The sequence below is a fragment of the Barbus barbus genome (assembly GCF_936440315.1).
Source record: "Barbus barbus genome assembly, chromosome: 37".
Taxonomy (NCBI): Eukaryota; Metazoa; Chordata; class Actinopteri; order Cypriniformes; family Cyprinidae; genus Barbus; species Barbus barbus.
Window position 1 is genome coordinate 15432263 of NC_136715.1, and position 26987 is coordinate 15459249.

At 38.6% G+C, this 26987-nt stretch overlaps 1 protein-coding gene across 11 annotated transcripts in view; it reads right to left on the minus strand.

Annotated features, from left to right (window-relative positions):
- LOC306857287 (calcium-dependent secretion activator 1) overlaps nucleotides 1–26987 on the minus strand; it is a gene marked incomplete at its 3' end in the record, with an annotated part of 95948 nt that overhangs the window by 43311 nt on the left and 25650 nt on the right. For 10 of the 11 annotated variants that reach the window (XM_079397164.1, XM_079397160.1, XM_079397158.1 and 7 more), the window contains exons 5-14: nucleotides 23721–23832; nucleotides 22760–22896; nucleotides 21412–21478; nucleotides 18584–18692; nucleotides 17021–17233; nucleotides 10616–10752; nucleotides 10307–10494; nucleotides 4299–4400; nucleotides 3935–3998; nucleotides 1591–1714 (exon numbers count right to left, since the gene is read on the minus strand). In XM_079397164.1, the coding sequence (XP_079253290.1) occupies nucleotides 1591–1714; nucleotides 3935–3998; nucleotides 4299–4400; nucleotides 10307–10494; nucleotides 10616–10752; nucleotides 17021–17233; nucleotides 18584–18692; nucleotides 21412–21478; nucleotides 22760–22896; nucleotides 23721–23832 (1253 nt within the window). The remainder of the gene's footprint in view (nucleotides 1–1590; nucleotides 1715–3934; nucleotides 3999–4298; nucleotides 4401–10306; nucleotides 10495–10615; nucleotides 10753–17020; nucleotides 17234–18583; nucleotides 18693–21411; nucleotides 21479–22759; nucleotides 22897–23720; nucleotides 23833–26987) is intronic. The other variant, XM_079397155.1, reaches the window with a different exon arrangement.

Sequence of the window (26987 nt, forward strand, 5' to 3'; positions counted from 1 at the left end):
CCTGTTATGGCGAAGCTGAATTTTCAGTAGCCATTTCTCCAGTGTCACATGATCCTTCAGAAAACAATTCTAATGTTCTGATTAGATCTGCTTAATTATAAATGATGGTTCTTTAAATGGTCTGTTCAATTATTAATAATGGTTCTTATTGTTTTCAGTGTTGAAAACAGTTTTTGCTGCTCAATATATTTTTGTGGAAACCATGATATTTTTCATGAAATGTTCAAATGAACAGCATTTATTTGAAATAGGAATCTTTTGTAACATTTTAAATGTCTTTACTGTTACTTTTAAACAGTTTTATTTGTCCTTACAAAAGTATTAATTTATTTTATTTTTTTAATAAGCGACTTGTTTCAAAAACATTTATTCCAAACCTTTAATGGATAGTGCATGAACTATTTTCAGAATGACAAAATATTGCACTGTACTCATCGTAAATAGTTTTGGTTTAGTCACTTCAGAATTCCACCATTAGCCTTGCTTTTAATCCAGTTGAACGTCTTAGTCTCTGGAAAGACTTGTGAGTGTGCTGTAAGCTATTGGTTAGTTTGGGTTAGTTCAAAAGTCACATTCAGTTTAGTGCTAAGCAATCAATAGGGAACAACATTGACATCATTTGGCAATCAGATACTAAGGGCTTCTCCTTCAGTATCTGCAATGCCCACTCATTTCTTCATGAACATGGACAGTCATTGAAAATTATTTAGAAAAGATATATTAAAAACATTCCGGACAAAATAAAAACACTTGTGCTATAAACATGGCTATTATTTGACATCAAAGACCACCCGCGTGTAAGCCACAGTTTAGCTGTCCATGTCTATGAAAGAAACCGTCTCACTTACAACACACAAGTGTGTGTTGCTTGAGTGGGCAATCTAGCTTTGCACTGTATATTGGCTTCTCAAACTGGTTCAACAAGAGAGGGCTCCAAGTAAGAAGAAAAGCCAATAAACAAGAGGAAAGCGCAGAGAGAGGAAGCAGAGAGAGATAAAGAGATAGAAGGAGAAAGGAAGAGGAAAAAAGACAAAGAAAGCTAGTAAAAAGGCAACAATTCTGCAATAAACATATGAAGCAGGGGGGGCTGGAAAGGTGATGAAGAGCTGGAAAGGAAAAGTGTAGTTGTTGCTGTACAGTACTTCTAGTCCTAAAAGCTAAACCACAGGAACCATCACAGAGGGCAGCAATAAACCACTGAGCAGAACAATATGGCACTGGGGCCAGGGCTTGAGAGGGGGAATTGAATGCATTTTTACTCTATAATCTGCTAGAAAGAGCTAAAACAAACCTGGACCAAAAACATTTTATTATTATTATTATAAAGAAATTATATACATATATAAAATTACTATCTGGGTACATACTACAGGACAATTATCCAACATAAAAAGCTATTATACACACCAAGTTAATTATTGCTACATTGTAAGAAAACAAACCAACAGTGGCATTTCAGCATTGCCTCCATGGAATACTGGTTAGTTGAGCATCACTGTTGTTAAGAGAAGAATATGTCAAGTGCTATATTACTGAAGACAGTGAAGAAAGGAGAAGAAACTCTGCAAAACTGGTTTATGTGCCTCCTACCTTCCACCTTGGCATATTCTGAGAGACGCTGGTAGTTCACTAAAGCTGCCTGCTCCAGACATTTTCGGATCACTGCCTTCACCTCTTCCTGAGGTACTGGTGTCACAATGTCCTTCATTAAAACCTGAAAAAAAAAAATTAGAAATATATTCCTGTATTGAAAAAGCATGCTTAAGCTACAATCTTAAGTAAATATGCATCTAATTTCTAATTTAGTTATTGTCACGGTGCACACATGAGGAGGACACAGGAACACGCAGACGAGGACGTAAACTCAAATAATAGTCTTTACTGAAGACATCAGGACAAGACATGGCAGGACAGGACAAGGCAAGGCTTACAGACAGGAAACACCGGGGGTAACGAGTAGACCAGACAAAATATAACTGAACAGACAGGACTATAAATACACAGGTAAATCATAGATAATGAGACGAACATGGCTGGACAAGAATTAACTAATGATTACATTTAACAAGGACAGGAAACAAACCAAATATGGACACAAGAGGCAGGAACACATGACACACACGACAGAGGACTGACAGTTATGCATATATGTATGTGTATGTGTGTGTGTGTGTGTGTGTGTAAATATATAAGCTGAATAAATAAGCTTTCCATTAATGTATGGGATGGACATGACAATATTTGGCTGAGATACAACTATTTCAAAATCTGGAATCTGAGGGTGCAAAAAAATAAAAATATTGAGAAAATCACCTTTAAAGTTGTCCAAATGAAGTCCTTAGCAATGCATATTACTAAGCAAAAATTAGTTTTAAAGTTTTAGAGTTTTTAAATATTTATGGTAGGAAATCTACAAAATATCTTCATGAAACATGATCTTTACTTAATATCCTAATGATTTTTTAAAAAGAAAAATGTACCATTTTGACCCATACAATGTATTTTTGGCTATTGCTACAAATATACCCGTGCTACTTATGACTGGTTTTGTGGTCCAGGGCCACACACACACACACACACACACACACGCATACATACATTTATATATATGTACAGTGCCTTGCGAAACTATTCATACCCCTTAATTTTTTTCACATTTTATGTTGCTGCCTTATGTTAAACTGGTTTAAATTACTTTTTTCCACATCAATTTACACTCCATACATTATAAAAGCAAAAAAAAAAAAAAAAAAAAAAAAAAAGTTAACATCTTTGCAAAATTTATTTAAAAATAAAAAAACTTTAATGATTCCATTGCATACGTACTCATAACCTTATCTGGGACAGTTGGAATTTAGCTCAGGAGCATTCATATTGCTTGTAGGTGTTACTAGACTTTGAGTGAAGGTAACCTGAAGCAAATTCAATTGAATGGGTATGATTTGGAAAGGAAACCAGGGTTCTTCTTAGAGCTGGCCTCCTGGCCAAACTGAGCAATTGATGGAGAAAGGCTTTGGTTACAGTGGTGACCAAGAACCTGATGGTCACTCTAGTTGAGCTCCATGATCATATGGGTTGATCTGGGCTTCATGGAGGTGTGGCCAAACTCAACCCTCTCCTCAGTGAAGACAAAAGAAAACACACTTGGAATTTACAAAAAAAAGCACCAAAAGGACCCTCAGACTCTGAGAAACAAGATTCTCTGGTCTGGTGAACCTCAATTCTAAGCATCATGTTTGAAGGAAATGCTATGGGGCTCATGCTATGGGGCTGTTTTTCAGCAGCAGGGACTGAGGGACTCATCAGAATAAAAGAAAAGCTCAATGCACCAAAATATCCAGATAGCCTTAATGAAAACCCAGTCCAGAGCATTCAGAACCTCGAAGGTTCACCTTCCAACAGGACAATTAACCTAAACACACAGCAAGAGTGGCTTACACACAATACTGTGAATGTCTTTGATTGGCCCAGCCACAGCCTGGACTTGAACCCAATCAAATATTTCTGGAGAAATCTAAAAATGTGTGTCTGCCCCCATCCAACCTGAAAGAGCTTGAGAGGTGAAGAGGTGAGGAGACAAATGGTAGATAATTGCCAAATGTTGATGAGCAAAGCTTGTCGCATTAAACAAACAAGACTTGAGGCTGTAAAGGTACTTCAGCCAAATATTAAAAGGGTATGAATACTTATGCAATGTATTTATTTGAGTTTTTATTTTTTTTATAAATTTACGAAGTTGTGACAATTCTGTTTTTGCTTTGTCAGTATGGTGTATGGAGTGTAGATAGATGTGGGGGAAAAAGTAATTTAAAGCAGTTTAACATAAGGCAGCAACATAACAAAATGTGAAAAAAATGAGGGGGCAGGAATACATTCGCAAGGCATTGTATATCATAAAATTATGTAAACCCAAAAATGTGTGGGAAAATAGTACCCTCTCAAGCAGTGACAGCGTGGCTTTTAAGGCTCCTTCTGGGCGTCCAAATGGAAAGCAATACCTTTAGAGAGAACATTTAAAAGTGTTTAAACTATTTAAAACATTGAAAAATGAGACATTATACATTCCCATTTAAATTTGTTTGAAAAAATATTCTGTTTCATCACTATATCCAGTCATCACACAATTAGTTTCACGCAACATTTACATATAAATTGCATTTAGTAGTTTCACACTACTTTGAAAATTTCAATATATATATATATATGGATTATATATACACATACCACATATTCCATTATTATCCCTAGCTGTTAATAAGGTGGTATATGTGATGCTGTGTAGACTGCCAGTGATGTACCTGAAGTGTGTAATCTGGTTTTCGAGCAGCACGCGCAGTCGTTCTTTGATCTGCTCGAACTGTTCCTTCTCTTCTACTGTGACAGTACCAATTCCATCAGGCCTGAGGCAATACACACAAACACACAAATGAATGCAACTGCTTGTCTCATTAGGGTAACAAGGGTCACAGATACAAACACGGGGTTCCAAAACAGGCCAGACACAGGACTATTATACAAGCACTATAAATAATTTTCCATTCATCTTCTTTAAAAGGTATGTGTTAATGAGAGATTCAGACAAACTGCTCAATTTTTAGTTGAGCCCCAGCTCTTTATTTGAATGTATTTCCATATGCATACATGTAAATACTCTGGGGTGAATTCACTTTTGCCAGTATTTGAGAGCAAAAACCTTATGCAAATTAAGTCATAGTTATTGATACTTGCCTGGTGCAATTTACAGTATGTGACATTTTTGTTGACCACAGGAAAAAGTAAAAATTTAAAAGAGACATTTGCATACATTTTCTAGTGATATCTGCCCAGACTCTTTCAACAATATGTGCAACTGCACTGTGCATTATAAGTGGGTGCAATTCCTAGTGTGTATGTCTACATGTGTGTCTGTGTGTGTGTCATCCTCTCCTCAGGCAAGGCTTTTTGGAAGGGCCTAAACACCCCCCTCCCTGTCCGTGGTCAAATAAAGAGTCCTCCACAATACAAAGACACTACGCATTACTACATCCCCCTGCTACTAGCACTGAGGAGTTTAACTTCTCACCACATACACACTCACAGTATTCTTATTGTGACTCCATAACAGAAAGAGGGAGGCTGTGGGAAACAGTTCACCTGATATGTCTAGAGGCACTCCTAAGCTTATTAGCCAAATTACCATGATGCCCATTATCATTTCCAGTTTTATAAACACACAGGAATTTAAAATACTTATTTTAAGATGCTGCTATCTAGGCAACTGATGCTAAATTGTCAAACCTAATTGATTTGAGCATTATACTAGACATCTACACCTCTCACTTTCTGTCACATCTAGATGACGTGTACAACAGCAGAAGCTTTTAAGGTATTTTTGTGAACATGAAGGGGCGATCCGGTCACCAATCTCCCCCTAAAAACCCTCCACCAAGCCATGGACCCCGTCTGGTGTGACAGCCGTGGTGGTCCCCCCTGATATCTCTGCCCCTCCTCCTTTGCTTTTCCCTGCTGTCCTTCAGCGTGCATTGGGCTGACATGGGGAGCGGACTGACGAGGAGCATGTCATGTCTCCTGCTCCTCAAACCGCTGTCACGGCGACCCGCACCTCCACTGTCACATACACTCTGCTCACAGCCCTCCTTCCGTCTACCATGTCACAAACGATAAGGAGCCTGGCCCTTTAGTCACATTCTGCACAAGAGTGTGCGTGTTTGTGTGTTAAACTGCGTGCAGGTGACATACGTCGGCTGTGAGTGTGTTTCAGTTCTAGCTGTGTGTCACAACAAAACTGATGGATAAAAGACGGACCAGCAGAAAAAATCCTTTCACTCTATGGGCCAGAAAAACTGAAGAAAAACAAAACACACAACAAAAAATAAAACAAAAACAAAGCAAAACTAAACAAAAACAAAGCAGAGCTAAAGAAAAACAAAACACACAACTACTAAAGCGAAACAAAACAAAAAAACTAAAAACAAAACTTAACAAAAAACACACACAACCCCAAAAACTAAACACAAAAAATAAAAAAACAACACACAAATTGGAAACAAATCTACAAAAAAAACTGATTTCAATGTCCAAAAAACATGTTTTTTGCACACTGGACCATGTTAATATTACTTTTTCATTTAATTTTTTTTTGCACCTGTACAATGACATTTATGCCATTTCACCTTCTAGTAACATCACAAGGCATCATGATATTTATAATAGTGTGTTTTGAGACTAATATGGTTATCCATATATGGTAATGGCACAGTATTGGATGTCAAACAACATTAGAGAGCCACAGTCACTATCTGTAACACTTGTAGATTATTTGGCTTTAAATATATATCAGTATACAAGTTCAGTGCCAAGAGGTTCAGGTTGAGGGCCATGTCAGTTATAAAGAGCGTGGTTGGCTGGACGTGAGGTTTTGGCACAAGTAGACAGGCTGGAGTGAGGCCTTGGACAGTTTGGAAAGAGAGATGGAGAGACAGAGCGATGACCTGTCATCCTGTCAGCCATGACCTTAAGGCACCATCCATGGTGTCCCTCATCTCTCTCTCTCTTTACCCTGCATGTTTCTCACTGGTTCGACACATGTCTATCACTTTCTATTTCCCTGCCTCACCCTCACTTTTCTCGCTCTCTCCCTCACACAGATACACATTCACACATTAAGTAGTGTCCAAATGTCTGAGACCAGACTGAAAACCTTTTAAGTCGTTTTCTTAGAAAATAATTCCTAGGTGGTGATTCAATATTAAATAAATTCTGAAATTTAATCAAATAATATATAAAAATTAATCAAATACATTAACAATGTATTTGATTAATAATTTAAAAAGCTCAGAATGTGTATAAAATACCTACTTTGCACATTCACATACGATAAATATGAATAAAATTACACACAACGGATCAAGTAATCTCACACACATAAGAAAGAAGACATTCAACTTAATTGCAGTCTTCCCTAACGTACATCCCCCACTTTCATAGGTTGAGGGCGGGATGCTAATCCACATCCAAAAGAGGGGGTTGCATTAACATTCTCACCTTCTGGGGCCTGTGAGCACCTGCGACTTAGACTCCCTTTTTCTCCAGACCTCCATGATTTTGTTCTCTTTCTTAGAGGGGGTCAAGGGCTCAGGGGGGGAGGGGAACAGAGAACTAAGGAGCTCGGTCTCTGACATGGGCCATTTTACTAGCTCATTCACTCTTTGGCTTCATATCCCACACACACACACACACACATTCACAAAGATGCACATTCACAAAGGTTATCAGAAGATGGTGTGAGGGTAAGTGAGAAATAAAAGAAGAGAAATAATATGAATCATGCAAGTAATAATGAAAATAACCGTCAGAATAAAATTATAGATTCAGACAAAAATAAGATGAAAAGACATGAAAAACATTCAGAAATAAGAAATTTGAATATTACACAAATTAGCCACATACTAAAGGAATCATGACTTATCATTTAAAATGTACAAAATGGAGACTATACAAAGTTTGTTCATTCATTCTTTCCAATTATTTTGTGTATAATTATGTACAGTATTTAAATGCATATATTAATATAAACGTCTCAGGTGACGTATGTAACCCTGGTTCCCTGAAGGGAACGAGACGCTGCGTCGAAAATGCTAGGGGAACACCTTCAGCGTGACCGCGCTCTGAATCACACGTGTAATCTGTCCAATGGAAGGGTGAGGCGTCACGGGCGGGTGACGTAATCGACCAGGAAGCATAAAAGCACGTGCGGTGGAACCGGCGTCAACTTCTAGGAATGAAGCAAGCGCTCACAGGGATGCTGGAAGTATGGCCTCTAGACACAGCATCTCGTTCCCTTCAGGGACTGAAGTTACATACATAACCTGAGACGTTCCCTTCCAGGAACTCAAGCTGCATCGAAAACGCTAGGGGAACAAGATGCCCACGCCACCAGATTTCCAAGTACCTGCCCTGTGTGTATCCCTCAGGAGCACAACGAGGGCGAGAGAAAAAGGGCCACGAGTGGCTAAAGTGGTCGGGCCTGTGTCCCAAAGGCCAATCCACTGAGACACATTTGGCAGTAGTTTCCATGCTGCCAGATGGTCTACTAAGGGAACCAGTCTCTCGAGACTGGCCTCTGATGTACTCAGAGCTGCTAGCTTGGTGCCCTGAAGCGGAGGACCGGCAGGAGACGGCCGAACCAGGAGCTCTAGAGACCCCCGCAGGGGTGGCGGAAGTGGCTGAGAGAAGCGCTCGCTGGAGCCAGCTGTTCCCTGGAACTCTGGCAGGGTTGGCAGACTGATGTCCTGAGGGCACTGAGGAGAGACGGTCACCTTGTAATTTGGTGTAACCTGCTCTTCCCCAGAGGGGCCTGCCCTCATAAGTCCTGGGCCATAGCATCAGAACAGCCTCAGCTAAAGTCTCATATTGAAACGACGGTCCTCAGACCCGCGTCATTTCTAGGGAGACTAGACTGATAGAACCAGTGCCTGCTCAGGCAAGACCCAATGAGACACGCTTGGCATGGGCTCCCACATCGCCAAGTGCCTACTGAGGGAACCAGTCTCTCGACACTGGCCTCTGGTGTACCTAGAGCTGTTAGCTCGGTGCCCTGAAGCGGAGGACCGGCAAGAAATGGCCGAACTAGCTACTCTAGAGACCCCCACAGGGGTGGCGAGCTTCTCAGCTCTGCTGCGTTTCCGGGCGGAAATAACTGAGAGAAGCGCTCGATGGAGCCAGCTGTACCCTGGAACTCTGGCAGAGTTGGCAGACTGGTCTCCCGAGGGCACTGGGGGGAGACGGACACCGTATAATGAGGTGTAACCCACTCTTCCCCAGAGGGGCCTGCCCTCGTAAGCCCTGGGCCACGCTCATCAGGGCTTCTTGGCCGAGGACCTCTTAGACTGAAGTACGGTCTGCAGATCCAGCTTAGTCTTAGAGGTCCCTGACCCAGAGCGTTTGCCACCTCGGTTTTGTGCCTCTCTGTATGAGGAGCTGGCACGCGGCAAGGGCTGCTCCCGCTCAGCAGCCCCCAGAGCTAGAGATCGACGAGGGAGGAACCGCTGGAACACCATCGCTTGTATACGGGCCTCCTGGTACCTGTCAAAGACGGAATTGACGGTGTCACCGAACAGGCCAGAAGGCGCAAGCGGGGCGTCCATGAGGAAGACCCTATCTTCTCCTTCATGTCAAATAGGGTCAACCACAGAGCCCAGCGATTCTACATGGCTCCGAGATAGCAGATTTGACCTCCTCTCTTTCATCTTAGCTCTTTAAGCAGGTACGTCGGCTTGGTACGCCTGCCTGCCGCGTACCCCTTGCCCACCAGCGCTGAAGTTGAGCGCAGCATCTTGGTGGGCAAGGTCGGGGCCTTCAGAGACAACGACCCGCCAGGGGACAGATAGCTCGCGAGGTCTGAATATATGAATGAGAATGACCAAGTGTTTGCACACATTGTGGAGCTTATTTCAATTGATTGTAAGGGACAAACAACACTAAATAAGACTCACAACACAGATTGACAGACACACACACAGAGTAGCTTTGCTGAATGACAAAAAGCTGACGCTGGTTCCACCGCACGTGCTTTTATGCTTCCTGGTCGATTACGTCACCCGCCCGTGACGCCTCGCCTTTCCATTGGACAGATTACACATGTAATTCAGAGCGCGGTCACACTGAAAGTGTTCCCCTAGCGTTTCCGACGCAGCTCAAGTTTCTGGAAGGGAACTTACATTATATAATGTTTTAATTACATATGTTGTATGTATTTTAAACAGATAATATGTATATCTCGAATAAATATACCTCAAAAAAACACTGAAAACACTCAAAATAACTGCAAAACGGAAACTTGTTTAAAGAGTAGTTACAGACTTTGAGGATTCCTGCGAACCAGGTAATGAGGCAACTTGAGCTTCTAGTAAAAGCAGTGAAACTACTGGAGTCTGGGAGAGAAGCATTATTACCTGTGACCAACCACAAAGCTTTCAGGAGAAAGAATGGGGTTTCTATGAAACACAGGAGAACGAGTCCGTTGGCAGTCAAAAGAGAGTTTGTGTTCTTATTTTACCTCTGTTTCTGCCCATGTGTGGAAAGTGGGTGTATGGAGAGCTAAAAAGGCAGGACAGTGAAGAAGGATGGAGTGATTTTAGGGGGAGGAGAAAAGACAGAACTTCAGGTGAGGGTAGGAGGAATGACAAAGGGAGAACATGAGAGATAAATGATTGGAGAATTAATGTGGTTACAAATGAGAACGAAATGAAGAGGGTGTTAAAGAGATGGAGTGAGAAAGAGATAAAGAGTGTGAGATCAGCGGTACCTGTTGCCATGCACGTGGGAGGCGCAGAAGGCGTAGCTATAGTGAAGTAGTGTGGGGTCGATCATGGACCCTTTTTCTGCCCTCTCCAGCAGGTCATTCAGGTAACACAGGTGCCTGTGACACCCTCGCACTCCATACCTGGCGCAGTACTCATCTAATACAAACACCTGACCTGGACTGAACCAACCCTGAGGAGCACAATCAGAGACAAAAGTGCAGTTTCAGTAGTGCAAATGTGATTATACATGGTAATATAAATAGCACAGCTATAGCCCTAACTGAACAAAACTGAATTGAAAGCTGGGTTACCAAGCAGGAGTATGAATCGTTGAGCCTGTGGTCCAGTGTCAACCGCTGAACCATTTCAAACAGCGAAGAGTGGTCAAAATTGCAGGGGTTAGCGGAGATGAACTCGTCCATTCCATGTTTCTGTGCTCGGTCTGCATCTGTGTGTATGCGTGCACGTTAATGTATGGAGACAGACACACATAAAACATACATATCTCAAAGTCACAGGATGACAGGAGCACACACTCTTTAGAGAAAGGTCTGTAATATGAGTCAGATGTCAGCCTAAAAAGTGTCACTGTCAGCTTGCATTACTGTGTAAATTCAATCCAAGGTGCATTACAAGCAATGCTCAAAGTGCAAAATAAAAACAAGAGCAGATACTCATGTTAAATAAATATATAAGCAACATATTCATTTATTAACCGTCTATAATAATAATAATAATAATAACATATGCATGTAAATATGTAATAAATAAATAAACCACAATGCAATGGAATCCAAAATAAAAAAAAACACCTGTTTGAAAAAAACAATATGGAAATAGTACATTGTGTCCACTGAACGCAAACAGCATATGCTATTCTGTGTCAGCTGTGCCACGTGGATACGTTTTCTATGTTATTTGCGCTTTGATCTGAATGTATATCCGCATGATGCAGCTGACACAGGATAGCATATGCTGTTTACGTTCAGTGGATACTCTCCACAATGGCGCCAGTGTGATGCGGAGGAGACAAATTGTTGAATAAAGTCATTGTTATTATTTTGCACACAAAGATTAATCTCGTAGCTTTGTAAAATTATGGTTGAACCCCTGATGTCACATGGATTATTTTACAGGTGTCCTCATGCCACAGCATCTCAATTGGATTTAAGTCCGGACTTTGATTTGGTTACTCCAAAACCTTAATTTTGTTTTTTTTGAGCCATTCAGAGGTGGACTTGCTGGTGTGTTTGGGATCATTGTCCTGCTGCATAACCCATGTGCGCTTGAGCTTGAGGTCACAAACTGATGGCTGGACATTCTCCTTCAGGATTTTCTGATAGAGTGCAGAATTCATGGTTCCATCGTTATGGTAAGTCGTCCAGGTTCTGAAGATGCAAAGCCGCCTCAGACCATCACAGTATTACCTCCATGTTTGACTGTTGGTATGATGTTCTTTTTTTTAAATCCTGTGTTGGTTTTACATCAGATGTAACGGGACACACACCTTCCAAAAAGTTCAGTTTTTGTTGCATCAGTCCACAGAATATTTGCCCATAAGTCTTGGGGATAATCAACATATTTTTTGGCAAATGTGAGACGAGCCTTTGTGTTCTTTTTGTGGCTTTTGCCTTGGAGCTCGTTTTTAAAAACTTCTAAGAATTTTGTCCCTGCATGTTTGATGAACTATAATATTACCCATAAAGATCATGTAAAAACAAAGAAGGAGATTGACAATCAGGCAATATCAACCCACATTTTTGGCTTGTGACACATGAAACAGAGTAGAATTGCTGATTGTTGACTTCAAGCACTAATTTAAAAGCAACAGATCCATATGCATTAAAAGAGCAAGAAAATTGTATGCAAACATCGTTATATTATTTGCTTGTATTTCCCCCAGTATTTTGTCTTTTTTGGCTTGGTAATCCTGCAAGACCTGTCTGATCCAGTGTTCCTGCCTGGTCCTCCTAATCAAACAACAACTCTACGTTCACGCTTTACCCCTCCTTCCCCATTCAATGCTCTGTCCGCAGGCCTCTGCCCCCCCTCAGGGAAGCCCTAATTAAAGAAACCCAGTGCCTCTAAACCCAGAGCTGAGAGAGAGTCAGCCATGGAGCCCCCCTACCCTTACCATCTATTGTCCATTAAAGAGACTAAATAAATTGAACAACACATTTTCCCTTTCCTCTGCAGTCGGTAAGCTTAGGTATTACATCTGGGCCTGCACAAATAAGCAGGGCCGCTTCTTAATCCTGCAACTGGTCAGGGGCTATTCTTATTCTAATGCCCCGTTTCAACCAGAGGCTTTAGAGCTATACTGTATGATTGAGCCATTCAACAGACACCTCCTCCTCCAAAGCGTCGCTGGTTTGCATGTTAAATCAGGAATAAGACATGAATTGCTTAGTTATATAATGGAAGTTAAATTTTTGCTTGCACAATGTAAATGATAATTGTATAATTTTGGCTTTAATTCTTATACAGTACATCAAATCATTGTGGTTAGACTTCACAACATCTTTTGTTAAACTTAAAGGGACTTTAAAATAGTCCACCCAAAAATAACAACAACAATTTTTATTTATTCGTTCAAAACTTGTTTGACTTTACTTTCTTCTGTGGAACATAATAGAAGATTGTTTGAAGAATTTTGGTAAGAAATTTTGAGTTCCACTGTTAAATTTGGTTACCAACATTCTTCAAAATATCATCTTTTATGTTCTGCAGAAGAAAGTAAGTCATAAAATATAATATAAAGTTTAACAAACCAGTATACCCAAAATTCATGAAATTTTGATTCATATTTTCATACATAAAATAGGAAACAAAAGAGACCATACTGAAAGTCTGCAATATAAAATTGGACTTAAAAAAAAAAAAAAAAATATATATATATATATATATATATATATATATATATATATATATATAATACATAAACAAAATGTAATGAAAAATGTACAATAGAAGAATTTGTTGGTCTCAAATCAATGTATTCATATTTGAATGTTTATGAACTACTAATTTGCTAAGCAATATAAAATATTAATAATAATTAATATGAATAATGAAAGTTACTTTAAAGTTACTCTATGCTGTGTTTTTGTCTGTAAATTTCGTTATAAGATATCTAAACAATAATTTAAAGCAAAATGGTCCGCTGAAATCAGCCACAGGTCAAAAAGGTGACATTGTGTCATTCTCCCATGTCTTAATATGAGCTTGTCATGTCTCTTTGACACTGGAATTGAGGGGAAGGTCTCTGGACAGTAACACACAATGACATTAGTCAACTCTGTCCGAGCGGGGAAGAGGAGAAATGACACTGATTGATGGATTCCTTTCATTTATAGATCATATCTCTCGAAGAGTCCGAAGAGCAGAACATTTGGGGCTATTTAGTGCTTGTTTTTTTTTTTTTTGTTCTGTGCATGTGTCTGCACAAGCACACACAATGGACGGATTGGGAGTCTAAGATTCTGCCCTGGGCCGACAAGAGCTGAAGGGGCCAACTGAGAGGATGGGCGCTCCTCTGTGAGTGAGGGATGAACAGAGGGAGAGAAAGAAAAGGAGGGATGAAGAAAGGGGTGACAGCAGACACATACTTTATTATTTCTAATTTAATCTGCTCCTGAACTCAGTTTCTAACAATATGGCTTCCCTCATCAGGCCTGCAGACAAGTCCATATGTGAGCCTCTCTCAGAGCCCGTCGCTATTTCAGTCCTTATCACACTGGATTAGAAAACCCTGGACTCTGGCTGACATCCAACATCAATCATTACTTTCTTTGTTTCAGAATAATGAAGCAGTAAACGAGTTGAAAAATGAAACAAATTACATTTTTACATTTCATACATTTTTTAGTATTTTATTTCTATTAAATTATTAAGAAGTGAGGGGGGATGAGATTGAGACATGTTGCAGGTCAGGTTCAAACCTGTTTTGTCTGAATGAGCATGTGTTGTTGTTTCAATGAAGCTCTGTACGTTGGGTGTAAGCCATTGTTAATAATAATAATTATTATTATTACTATTATTATTGCTGTTGTTGCTAAATTATATCCTTTAAGGTTGTCTATACTGGTTGTAAGCCATGGTGATAATAATAATAATAATAATAATAATAATAATAATAATAATACGAAGAAGAAGAAGATGAATTTTTATTATTATTATTATTATTATTATTACAGTTGTTGCTGTTATTGTTAAATTATATACCTTGAGGCTGTCTACACTGGGTGTAAGCCATGATAAAAGAAGAAGAAGAAGAAGAAGAAGAAGAAGAAGAAGAAGAAGAAGAAGAAGAAGAAGAAGAAGAAAAAGAAAAAGAATGGTAATAATAATAATAATATTAATAATAAAAATAGTTGTTGCTTTTGTTGTTGTTAAATTATATTCCTTGAGGTTGTCTACAATGGGTTTAAGCCATGGTGAAGCCATGGTATTAAATAAATAAAACATTGTTTAAGCCATGTAATAATAATTATTATTACTACTACTACTACTACTACAAGACCTCAGTAATGTTAGTAATGTAATTGTCTCTGATTTCAGTCTCCCCCTACATACAGTGTACCTTCACAGGTTTACACAAACAGCAGACAATAGGAGTTTTAGCATTTTCCCAGAGATGAGGAAAGAAACCGTTAGTCTAAAAATGTTAGTAGTTCTATTGGAAAGTAAAACAGAAACACTACTACAACATGAACAGGGCCACTATTTGTTAAAAGTGTCAGCGTAAGTGTGTGGCAAAACAGATGTATCAGTTGTGACAATAGTTGCATTAGTTTAACTATCGTACAAAAAAAAAAAACTGTATGACATCACCTGCTGAATATTTCTGTATTCCAGCTACATATTTGCCAACTCTCTTTTTTAAAATAAAAATAGACTCTTAAATCTCACAGAGTCCACTGCTTCAAGGACAACACAAATCTTTCCAAGGAGAACTGAAAACAAACAGCCAATGTTTCCAATTGCATCCTAATCCCCACATTTAAAACTGCAACCACAACAATTTAATTTGCCGCTGTCGTAAGGTTAAGAGAAAAAAAAACGAAAACACTGGTGGCACTACTTTCTACAGATGCGAAACTGGTGTGAACTAGCAAGTAGTTATTTGGTAACATTCCACTGATAGCTTCCAGAAATAATCAGGGTGAAGATACACTGTTTTATTCATAGCATGTCACTCTTAACATGGTAATTACCAGCTGCTGAGGGGTGCAGAGCACGCCATTGGTTTCACAGAATTCATTTAGCACAATAAATCAACAACTGCAATAGAGAAAATCACTATAATTATATCATTTACCAAATTCTCTATTTGGTCAGAAATCTTTATTGTTAAATAAAGGCAACTGCTGTTGAACAAGAAACTGGCTTACAAGGAACATATGGTTTTAATTTTGCCCATGCTTTTTAATGTGAAACGCCGCTTTGATTTGAGAAGCCGCTGATCTGATGAAGCCATATTGAGAGAAGGCAAATATGTAACCACTAATCAGAGCAAAACATCCAGAAATAAAATTTCACATGCAATCTAGTCTTCTAAATAAAAGTGTGTTTGTCTTCCAGACTCAAAGGAAACAAAATAGAGGGAGATTTGCAGAAGGAGGGGTAATGAGAGTTTTAGAAGAGGAATAGCGAATAGCACATTGCCTGTGTCAGATAATCCGGAGCGGTTTATCTGATCTGTGCCTGCTACAAGGAAGCACTTACCCTTCAGTCCAGCTACAAGAGAGCAGGGTAAGAGGGAACAAACCAGAGTGACATATAGACTCACGTGGAGCAGAAGACAGAAAAAAGCAGAGAGAGAAAGAGAAAGGAGGAAAGAATAGTCCCTTTACACTGTAAGCAAAGCATGAGAGAAGAAGGATCTGATACACTTATTTAATATACAAGAAAGAAAGAAAGAAAGAAAGAAAGAAAGAAAGAAAGAAAGAAAGAAAGAAAGAAAGAAAGAAATATGCGAATGATAAGTGAAAGTAAAAAATAAACAAAGCAAGAAAGAAAAACGAGTGAATGAAAAGAAAAAGAGCTTATATAAACAAGAGAAAACTGAAAGAGTGAAAAGCAAAAGAAAAAAATAAGTAAAAGAAACAAATAGGCAGAAGAAAAGTGCAAACAAACAAGTAAAAAAACAAACATGCAAGTCAAAAGCAAGCGAAAGAAAGAAATAAAGAAAACAAATCAAATGAATGAAAGAGATCAAATGAACAAGTGGGCAAAATAAGTAATTAAAAACAAACAAATAAGTAAATAAATAAAGCAAGCAAGCAGAAGAAGAAAAAAAAATAAAGACAGGGATCAAAAGGTATCATTGCAAATAATATGCAATGATGAAATGTATGTGGGATGCAAGACGAAAGATTTATGACAGAATCACACAGTGCAGATGAAAACAGAGTGAGATTTTTCTCCCTTTTTACAACACCAGTACAGTAAGTAGTTACTGTTCTCAGGAGGTGAACACTGTTGAGATTACACTTACAGGACATTAATGAGCAGTAGAATGAAACAGGGTGTAAAAACATCAGTAGTGTGCTGTATAGAACTTGAACTTATTTAGCCGATGTTATATAGAAAGATTCCATGTAACAGTGTGACTGCTATGGAGAGTGCCATTACAAATGCAGCTCTGGCCCTGTGTGTGTGTGTGACTGCAGTCAGCGTGTGCGGATCTGTAGAGTCTATGTATTCATACTTACAGAACTGAGAGATGGGAGCATCAAGCTGTGGTGCTGTCCCTCCTTTGGCGTTGAGTTTCTGCACCTGGGTCGGGGGGACGGGTTTGTGGGACTGGCCCGTGGCACGATACATCGCTTGAACCCACAGGATTCGATCTTGCTCATCATCGCTGGCGAAGATCACAGTGTCTCCCTCCTTCACAGCATTGAAGAACGTCCGGCCACCATCCAGACCTGCATTCAACATATTCATCATTTATACATCACATGGAAATGAATCACTCTGTAAGCAAAAGCGCACTATGAAAAGTCAAAACACTGAGTTATTTCTACTTGACAAGACCCTTTCAAGGTATGTGGAAGCATTCTTGAACTAACGATACTCTCACAGCATTTTTGAATTTTGGCAAAATTATATTTATACATAAAATAATACTTTTTTATGACAGGAAAGTACAAGGAGAGAGCAGGAATGGAATCTAGTAGTTGCATGATAGCCAAAACATTGGTCAATATATTCACAGGATCTGCAACCTAATGCAGAAAGTATTTCAATTATACCAAATATTTTTACACATTGTATAATATTATATTAATAATTAATCACAATAAAACAATAATGTTATGCTATTTTATTCATCAAGATCAATAAAAGCTGTAAAATTATTATTATTATTATTATTATTTGTATGGCAACCAATGCTTTAATTAATATTGGTGTGTAGAATCTTATTTTAAAAACATAGTAATTGCTTTTGTTAATGTAACCTAAGGTAGTAAGGTTGAGTCAACCATGTTAAATAATATTTTTACTTTATTATTCATTTAATACAGATGAATCATATTTTTTGGTTATCTCAAAATATTTTTACAGTGTAATTGATTTAAATGAACCAATATTGTTTGATACTGATATAATTGTTTTAATTTATTCCATTTATGTCACAATATTTAGTATGCACTGCTTGATTACGCATAGACTATAAATGATTCATTAGTCAAATATCAGACGATATGAAAATAAAACATTCTTTATAAAACATGTCTGCACAGACACTATGTACCACCGATGAATATTAGAGAATTAAATTACCCGTGTATAGTGTGCGTAATGTTTTATGCAAAGATACAGAAGGTTTCAATGAAAGATAATTGATCTTAACTAGTTAATTAGAAACATTAGTTAATGCTTGTTTAACACTAATAAAATGAGTCACATATTATTTGGGAATAAATGTGAATGGATCCTAGAAACACATGACACCTGCTGGTCTAAGAGGTATTTCTATCCACCTTATTTTGCAATGATTTTTGTGAATGCACAATACTTTGGGAAAAAAACTATGTGCTATATGTTTATAATTACATTAATACATTTAAAAAAATATATGATAACAAATACCAGTTTGCAAAATCAAGCAGCATAATGGCCTGATTTGGTACAGATAAAATAACTGGAAGCAACTGACATCGGATGCCTTGGCCATTCAAACTACAAATGGCCGTACACGCTCTTACGTTAAAAACAAGGTGGCTAGAACAGGTGAAGTCATTGATTGCAACAATCCAATTGGCTGCAGTGACCTGGCTGAGGGTCGGTGTAATCCACAGTGTATCCGTCCAGCTGGAGAAGCTCAATAGGTTCTGCTTTCTTCTCCCTGTAGCTACACATGGCAAAGGTGTACTGGCTGACCTGGAAAGAATATTGGCACATTAAACACACACTGTGAATTACACTATTAAGAACTAGAAAGGCAAAACCTGAACAGAAATATCTACTTCAGGCTAGTGATAGGGTTCAAATGGAGGGTGGCATCTCAGAGGGAGGCTGTCTTGGTCACTGACGTAGTAGGGTTGGACTTGTAAGGTTTTGTCCTGCCAATCAAACGGGACTGACAGAAGAGTGTGGGATGACACGCTGTCACTCTGGATGCGAGTCGTGCAGTTAGGTGCCAGTCATACACACATTCTACACACACACACACACAAGACGCTCTCCGGCCTCATCCGCAGCATTGCACCAATCCAGCGCCTCCATCACCTCTGCTGAAAGTGGCAGCCCTCTCTCAATCCGTCTCCGAGTGACATGATAAATTCAATGTCATGTGTGTGACGGGTACTTGGGCTCGCTTCGGGGCCCCAATCTGGCTTGGTGGCACCCAGGTGCCTTCGGGACGCTACCGGGGCACACGCATCCCCCGCGCTCGCACACACACACATGTATACACCCACAACCTCCCATCAATCTGCTGAAGTTCGGCCCTGTCAGAAGCCGGAGCAGTCGCTGGTGGGGCCATTGACCCGCTGTCAAACCGACAGTTAAAGGATTTTAAAGGACTTTGCTTTCTGATTACCCCTGCATGCTTTTGCTCTTTTAAATAACCTTGTTATTGTCGATGCGCTGCAAATTGCATTGTGGATGAAGAGAGCGGGAGAGTGGGTGCAAATCGATCACTAACGCTGGAAATATAAAGCCGAATGCCAGACACACAACCCGGTCACTCGAACACATTACCATATTCAGATGTGCGAGGCTAAATGCCTGAGCCAGAGCATCGGAGACGGGATGAGGGGAAAGAGGAAGCGAGCACAGAGCGTCTGCCCGCTGTTTTGTCGCATCGCCTATTGACCATAAAATAATTAGACTTCAGTTTGAATCATAATGCTGGCCTTATGTTGTCAACTTACTGACAACAAGAGCTTTTAGAGGCACGAAGATAGATGATCCGGCTGCTGTAAAATTTATATGACTGCTTATCAGTGCTCTATAAATGATAGAGATGTTAAAACAGATAAGCAAACTCAGTTAAACAACACTGAAGAAATGAAATGGCAGGGTGGAGCCACAGGGAACCCTGTCACCACCTTTTCACGACACCTTGTTTCAAAGCCAGACTGTGTCAAACAGGAGCCCTAAATGGTCTACGTGGTGTGGTAATAATCTATGAATAATGCAACAGTGAACTCACACCCACCCTGTAACTCAAACCCCACATTAAATGCAGGAGCATTTATATACAATCCTTCAGAGTGTCAATCAAACGCTGGTCACTCATAGATAGGACTTCCAGCATACTAAAGATTTACTTGTATGATCACTGTTATTCATCAAGGATGCATTAAATTGATTGAAAAGTGACAGTAAAGACATTTTTAGATTACACTTATTTAAAATTTTCATTAACAATAATAAGTTATGTTCTTGAGCACCAAATCAGCATACTGAAATGATTTCTGATGGATCATGTGACACTGAAGACGAGATATTTTAAAATATATTCATTTCACAATACTACCTTTTTACTGTATTTGTGATCAAATCAAAGACTTCTTTCAAAATCTTACCATCCCCTAAATTTTTTTAACGGTAGTGTGCTGTATATAAAAATAGCAGTAGTGATAGATGTTATTAACAGGGTCGGTATGCATCATATAAATTTAATTTACTTAATTTTACAGCTACTGCTGCATGAACTGACCCTTGTGATGATGTAAACTAATGTAATTACATTGATTTATTAAGGTAAAATAATATTTTTTCAATAATTTAGGCAAAAAATGCATGCTGCACATTATGTTCACAACACATTTTTTTACAGCATAAATCTTATAATACAGGTCTTATATTGCAGAGACATTGGTTTCAAAAATATATTGAACTGTGTATGTGGTATAAAACATTTTATATAATTTTTTTTAAAAATCTAAATAAAACAAGATGCCACAATGTATTCTGGAGCATGTTTGTGTTAACATTTACATTTACGAGGATTACACAGATGGATGTGTTGACGTCTGTGTGAATACACAGGATTTAACAGAGAAGAAACAACAAATAGCAGAAAGGAAACAAACAAACACAAAGTGTGAAACCAACAAACAAAATAACAAAAAGCACGGACACAAAAAGCGCATTCTGGCATTTTCTTACCCGCACTGACATTCGAAAACACAAACAGGGCATCGTGTAATGTTTTTTGCTTGCACGCACACAGACACACATGCACGCAAACACTAAGGTAAATAAATAATGTCAGTGTATTGACTGTTGTTTGTCATTTGCTGTAGCCGTAGCTGCGAGCGACTGGTGGGTGTGTGATGTGGGCTCTTTTAGCTGCGAGTGCTGGTCCTTTACTGTCAAGCCGCCTGTCAACTTTTAGCTCTCAGACATGTTACAACCCGCCACAGAGGAGCTGTCTGAACAGCAAACAATTGAGACAGAAATAAAAAAAGGCTCCATCGAAGTACCTGACACAGTGCTCGACCAGAGAGAGTCAGGAATCTAGTCTACTTCACTGGAGCAGTTTTGACACATACAATGGAAATGCACAGCACTTGATTTAAAAAATCTGAATCAAATGGGGAGGAAACGGTCTCCATTAGAAGTCACACCGAGGTGAAAAAGCACATACCTGCACCAAGACGAAGAATCTCTTCTTCCATCTCTTCCACAGGTTTTTCCCAATGACCCAAAGGTATCTGTGAACAGACGCAGAGCAGGTGTTGCATCATAGTGTCAAGATATAGCTTGCTGGATGTGTTCTTCTTAATTTGGATGTCACTGTTGCCTTTCTCTCTGAATAATTGAAAATTTGTCAATTAAAACAGGGATACGTTAACATCATAAATATATGTTAAAAGTATGTTTAAAAATGTGTTCATTGAATCAAGGATGACATATACAGTTTTTCAAAAAATGAAATCAAATATTTCCTTAAGCTCAATACACATTTCAAAACAGCTTTACAGAAAATCAAGCTGTCAATATAGTCCCATTAGCAGATAAACAATGGACTAGAAGTAAACTGCATACGGATATAGCATACAGAGAAACAGGCAGAGATTTGCTATATTGTACATATATCACTTGAATTAATATTTAAAATTAAAACCTGCTACGTAATGCAAATTCATAGAAGATGACATACGAGTCTTCTCTCAGTAAGTAGAGTGAGTTTTAATACAAGCAAAGAATAGATATGGATTCTCAGGTGTAGGTTTAGTGCCCCCTAATGGCGAAAACATTCAATTGCACTGAAGGCAAATGCACATCACATGGGACATGATGATAAATATAATTAAATGACCACTGCAATCAATTAATCAATCAATCGAACAATCAATCAACCATTACTCCAGTCTTCAGTGTCACATGATCCTTTAGAAATCATTCTGATATTCTGATTTAAAAGGGGGAAGTCATGGCCTAATGGTTAGAGAGTCGGACTCGTAATCCAAAGGTTGCGGGTTCGAGTCTCGGGCCGGCAGGGATTGTAGGTGGCGGGAGTGAATGTCCAGCGCTCTCTCCACCCTCAATACCACGACTGAGGTGCCCTTGAGCAAGGTACCGAACCCCCAACTGCTCCCCGGGCGTGTGCGGGTGTGCGTGTGCGCGCACCTTGGATGGGTTAAATGCAGAGCACGAATTCCGAGTATGGGTCACTTCACCGCATCTCTTCCATCATATGCTTCTGTTGTTAATAATTTGCTACTGTATCCACTAGGTGGAGCCAAAAGATCATAAAAGTGGCGAGGACGCATGTTCATTGGACCAGCCAGTTTATGACTCTTGCCTTTCAGTGTTAGTGGAATGGGTTATCCTAAGCCTGTGCATATTGAATCTATTCAACAACTTATTAAACTCTATTCAGTTTTGGGTCAGTGTAGAACTGACTGTCCATTACAGCAGATTTCACCTTAACAAAATCTTAACAGTTCACAAGCAAAATATGAAATAAAAATTTTGAGGGTGTCACTTACCCACAGTGCTTCATGTTCTGTGGTTTGTCCATACGGACAGCCAATTTGATCTTCAGGTCATCTGGGCAACCTTTGGCAACAGTCATTTTATGGAGCTCACATTGTTTGGGACTGTTGGGTGTTGGATGCAATACAACCTGGAATTACATTATGAATATTTAAAATATTTTATTTATTCTAAAATGTAAAAAATGAAGTGTGAGATAACTGTTTTTAAATATATATAATTGTGTGTTATAAATAAATAAAAATATAAAGATTATAACTATATCATTATAAAAATACATAAATTAAATCTATATATATTATGTAAATGTTATAGTAAATTTATAAATTCTGCACTATTGCTAAGCTGTCATTAAAGCAAAGGGGGACATACCAAATACAAAGACATAAAATTAATTTTAACTTAACTTTTCACTCTGTTTGAAAATTTGAAATCAAACTCATTTTCATTAGTGGTCATACAGTATATATTGCATAGTTAGCTCAAATATGGGAAAGAAAAAAAAGTGGGACACTGCAGCTTTCCAGTAATATCCATTCCCACCAATGTTTTGATTCATCGCACATCGGATCTCATTATTTTCTCTATCTCTCACTTCACTTTGAAGTTATCTATCATTTGCGTAAGAGCCGACATCAGCACCTTATCTTTCTGTTTTTATATCAGTGCAGGCTTATTGTTTAGAGAGAATGAGTGATAGAGAGAGAGAGAGTGGAATAGAGAGACTGTATGCCTCATTGACTCAGCACTGGATCAAATCCATTAGAACAGCTACAGGCACGCAGGGGGCTGCTCATTTTGGAGAGCTTAGCAAAACCATTTTTAGTGCCAATCACCTCCTGATGGCAGAACTGAACTCAGATCATTGCTGACTGCTTAAAGAGCTGTGTGAGTATGAGCTAAAATGAGCTGTGATGGGTTCAGTGTGTGTGTGTGTGTGTGTGTGTGTCTGACCCGTCCCAGCTCTTTGTCCTCCAGTGCCAGCACTCCTGTACTCTCAGTAAAGAGTTTCACCTTTACTGCTGGAAGTGGATGAGTGGTCGTGAAGTCTCCTTGAGTACCCCAACTAAATGACAGAGAAAGAGATTAAATCAGTGGTTCTCGAAATGGTTTTTCAACTAGGGGTGTAAAACTACATAAATATGCATACTTTTAATAATCAATTATAATATAACAATAATAAAACAACAACAGCAGTATGATACAGAGACAGTCTGAGATTGCACACTCACACAGAGGATCATGATTTGCAAACCTGCAATGGATATTCAACCGCCTACTTAAAGGGATAGTTCACCCAAAAATGTTTTTTGTTTGTTTGTTTGTATGTTTGTACTATGGACGTCAATGGCTACTGTCAACTGTTTGGTTACTAATAAGGCAACAATCTAATAATAAGCTAAAAAAAGAGCTTGTCTACACACATAAATAAGTTTAAATGGATTATACACTCTTTTACTTTGTAAAGAAAGGCTGAATCAACACGAAAATAATTGCAGCTTTGTTGGCTTGTCTGGTAATACGCTATGTGTGTGCATGTGTATGTGTGTACATGAAAGTATTTGTGATGCATGTGTGTGCCTGTGTGTGTGTGTGCCTGTGTGTGTGTGTGTGTGTGTGTTGTGATCCCTCGAGTTGAGGGGGGTAATCATCTGCCCAGAGTGCACAGTAAACGGGTCTCCATGGCAACCCCCTCTGAGCCTGGCTCCCTCTAGAATGCCTGGGGTGAGTCTGAGGGTGTATGGACACTGTGTCTTCATGTGTGTTTGCTGTGTCGGTGTATAGAGCTGTTCAACCTTCCTTCACATCAGTATCTCAGGGGAGATGTCTGATGCATATTCGGCTCATGGCGTTGAAACATTCTTTGGAAGAAAGGATAAGTGCTGTTAGTGAGCACGCCATCAATACAGGATCATGAAAAGCGGGTTTTGCTAGGACTTGCTGTGTATTTGAAGGCTACAGCTACTGGGCACAGCATGTGAACTGTGAACTGCTGTTTAGTATCAGAAGCCGCCTGTGGCACAGCAGATGATATATATATATTTTTCGATTTTTGTTACTGATTTATCTTTTTCAAGACATGAAACATTAATCTATCTATCTATCTATCTATCTATCTATCTATCTATCTATCTATCTATCTATCTATCTGTCTGTCTGTCTGTCTGTCTGTCTGTCTATCTATCTATCTATCATCTGACTCTATCTATCTATCTATCTATCTATCTATCTATCTATCTATCTATCTATCTATCTATCTATCTATCTGTCTGTCTGTCTATCTATCTATCTATCTATCATCTGACTCTATCTATCTATCTATCTATCTATCTATCTATCTATCTATCTATCTATCTATCTATCTATCTATCTATCTATCTGTCTGTCTGTCTATCTATCTATCTATCATCTGACTCTATCTATCTATCTATCTATCTATCTATCTATCTGTCTGTCTGTCTGTCTGTCTGTCTGTCTGTCTGTCTGTCTGTCTGTCTGTCTGTCTGTCTATCTATCTATCTGTCTGTCTGTCTGTCTGTCTGTCTGTCTGTCTGTCTGTCTATCTATCTATCTATCTATCTATCTATCTATCTATCTATCTGTCTGTCTATCTGTCTGTCTGTCTGTCTGTCTGTCTGTCTGTCTATCTATCTATCTGTCTGTCTGTCTGTCTGTCTGTCTGTCTGTCTGTCTGTCTATCTATCATCTGACTCTATCTATCTATCTATCTATCTATCTATCTATCTATCTATCTATCTATCTATCTATCTATCTATCTATCTGTCTGTCTGTCTGTCTGTCTGTCTGTCTGTCTGTCTGTCTGTCTATCTATCTATCTATCTATCTATCTATCTGTCTGTCTGTCTATCTATCTATCTATCATCTGACTCTATCTATCTATCTATCTATCTATCTATCTATCTATCTATCTATCTATCTATCTATCTATCTATCTGTCTGTCTGTCTGTCTGTCTGTCTGTCTGTCTGTCTGTCTGTCTGTCTGTCTGTCTGTCTGTCTGTCTGTCTGTCTGTCTGTCTATCTATCTGTCTGTCTGTCTGTCTGTCTGTCTGTCTGTCTGTCTGTCTGTCTATCTATCTATCTATCTATCTATCTATCTATCTATCTGTCTATCTGTCTGTCTGTCTGTCTGTCTATCTATCTATCTATCTCTCTGTCTGTCTGTCTGTCTGTCTGTCTGTCTATCTATCATCTGACTCTATCTATCTATCTATCTATCTATCTATCTATCTATCTATCTATCTATCTATCTGTCTATCTGTCTGTCTGTCTGTCTGTCTGTCTGTCTGTCTGTCTGTCTGTCTGTCTATCTATCTATCTATCTATCTATCTATCTGTCTATCTGTCTGTCTGTCTGTCTATCTATCTATCTCTCTGTCTGTCTGTCTGTCTGTCTGTCTATCTATCATCTGACTCTATCTATCTATCTATCTATCTATCTATCTATCTATCTATCTATCTATCTATCTATCTATCTATCTATCTATCTATCTATCTATCTATCTATCTATCTATCTATCTATCTATCTATCTATCTGTCTGTCTGTCTGTCTGTCTGTCTGTCTGTCTGTCTGTCTGTCTGTCTATCTACTGTTTAAAGGCTTGAGCCAGTAAGATTTTTTTTATGTTTTTAAATGTGTTTTAAGCTCAACAAGGCTGCATTTATTTGATCAAAATACAGTAAAACAATATCATTAAATATAATTACAATAATATATATTAAGTACACATTGTATAAATAATTACATTAATTATATAAATGCAATCTATTCATGGGATATATATATAAACTTTTATTGGGAATGTTTTCATAGGTAAAATTATTAGTAAATAATGGTTTTAAATATCTGCTATATGACTAAATGTAAATGTAAATATAAGGTTTTGTTATAATTCTATTAATGCAGAATTTCTGGGGATAGGGTTTTGGTCTCAGTTTGTGTTTTATAGCCAGATAGCTAGGTAAAGTTGATAAAACATGAATGTAAATGTCCTCATAACAATCTGGCATCAGATCCTCTGCCTGGAACAGAACAGCTGTCTGATGACACTGATATGACCACAAGCTGTAAATGTGTGTGTGACAACAAATATTGTTCTGCCACATACCGAAGAGTGTTTTAGAATGCTATTAAACCTGTTATTAATGTGCATGAGTCTTCTCAAACACATATTTCACATACTCTGCACCTTTCATTTG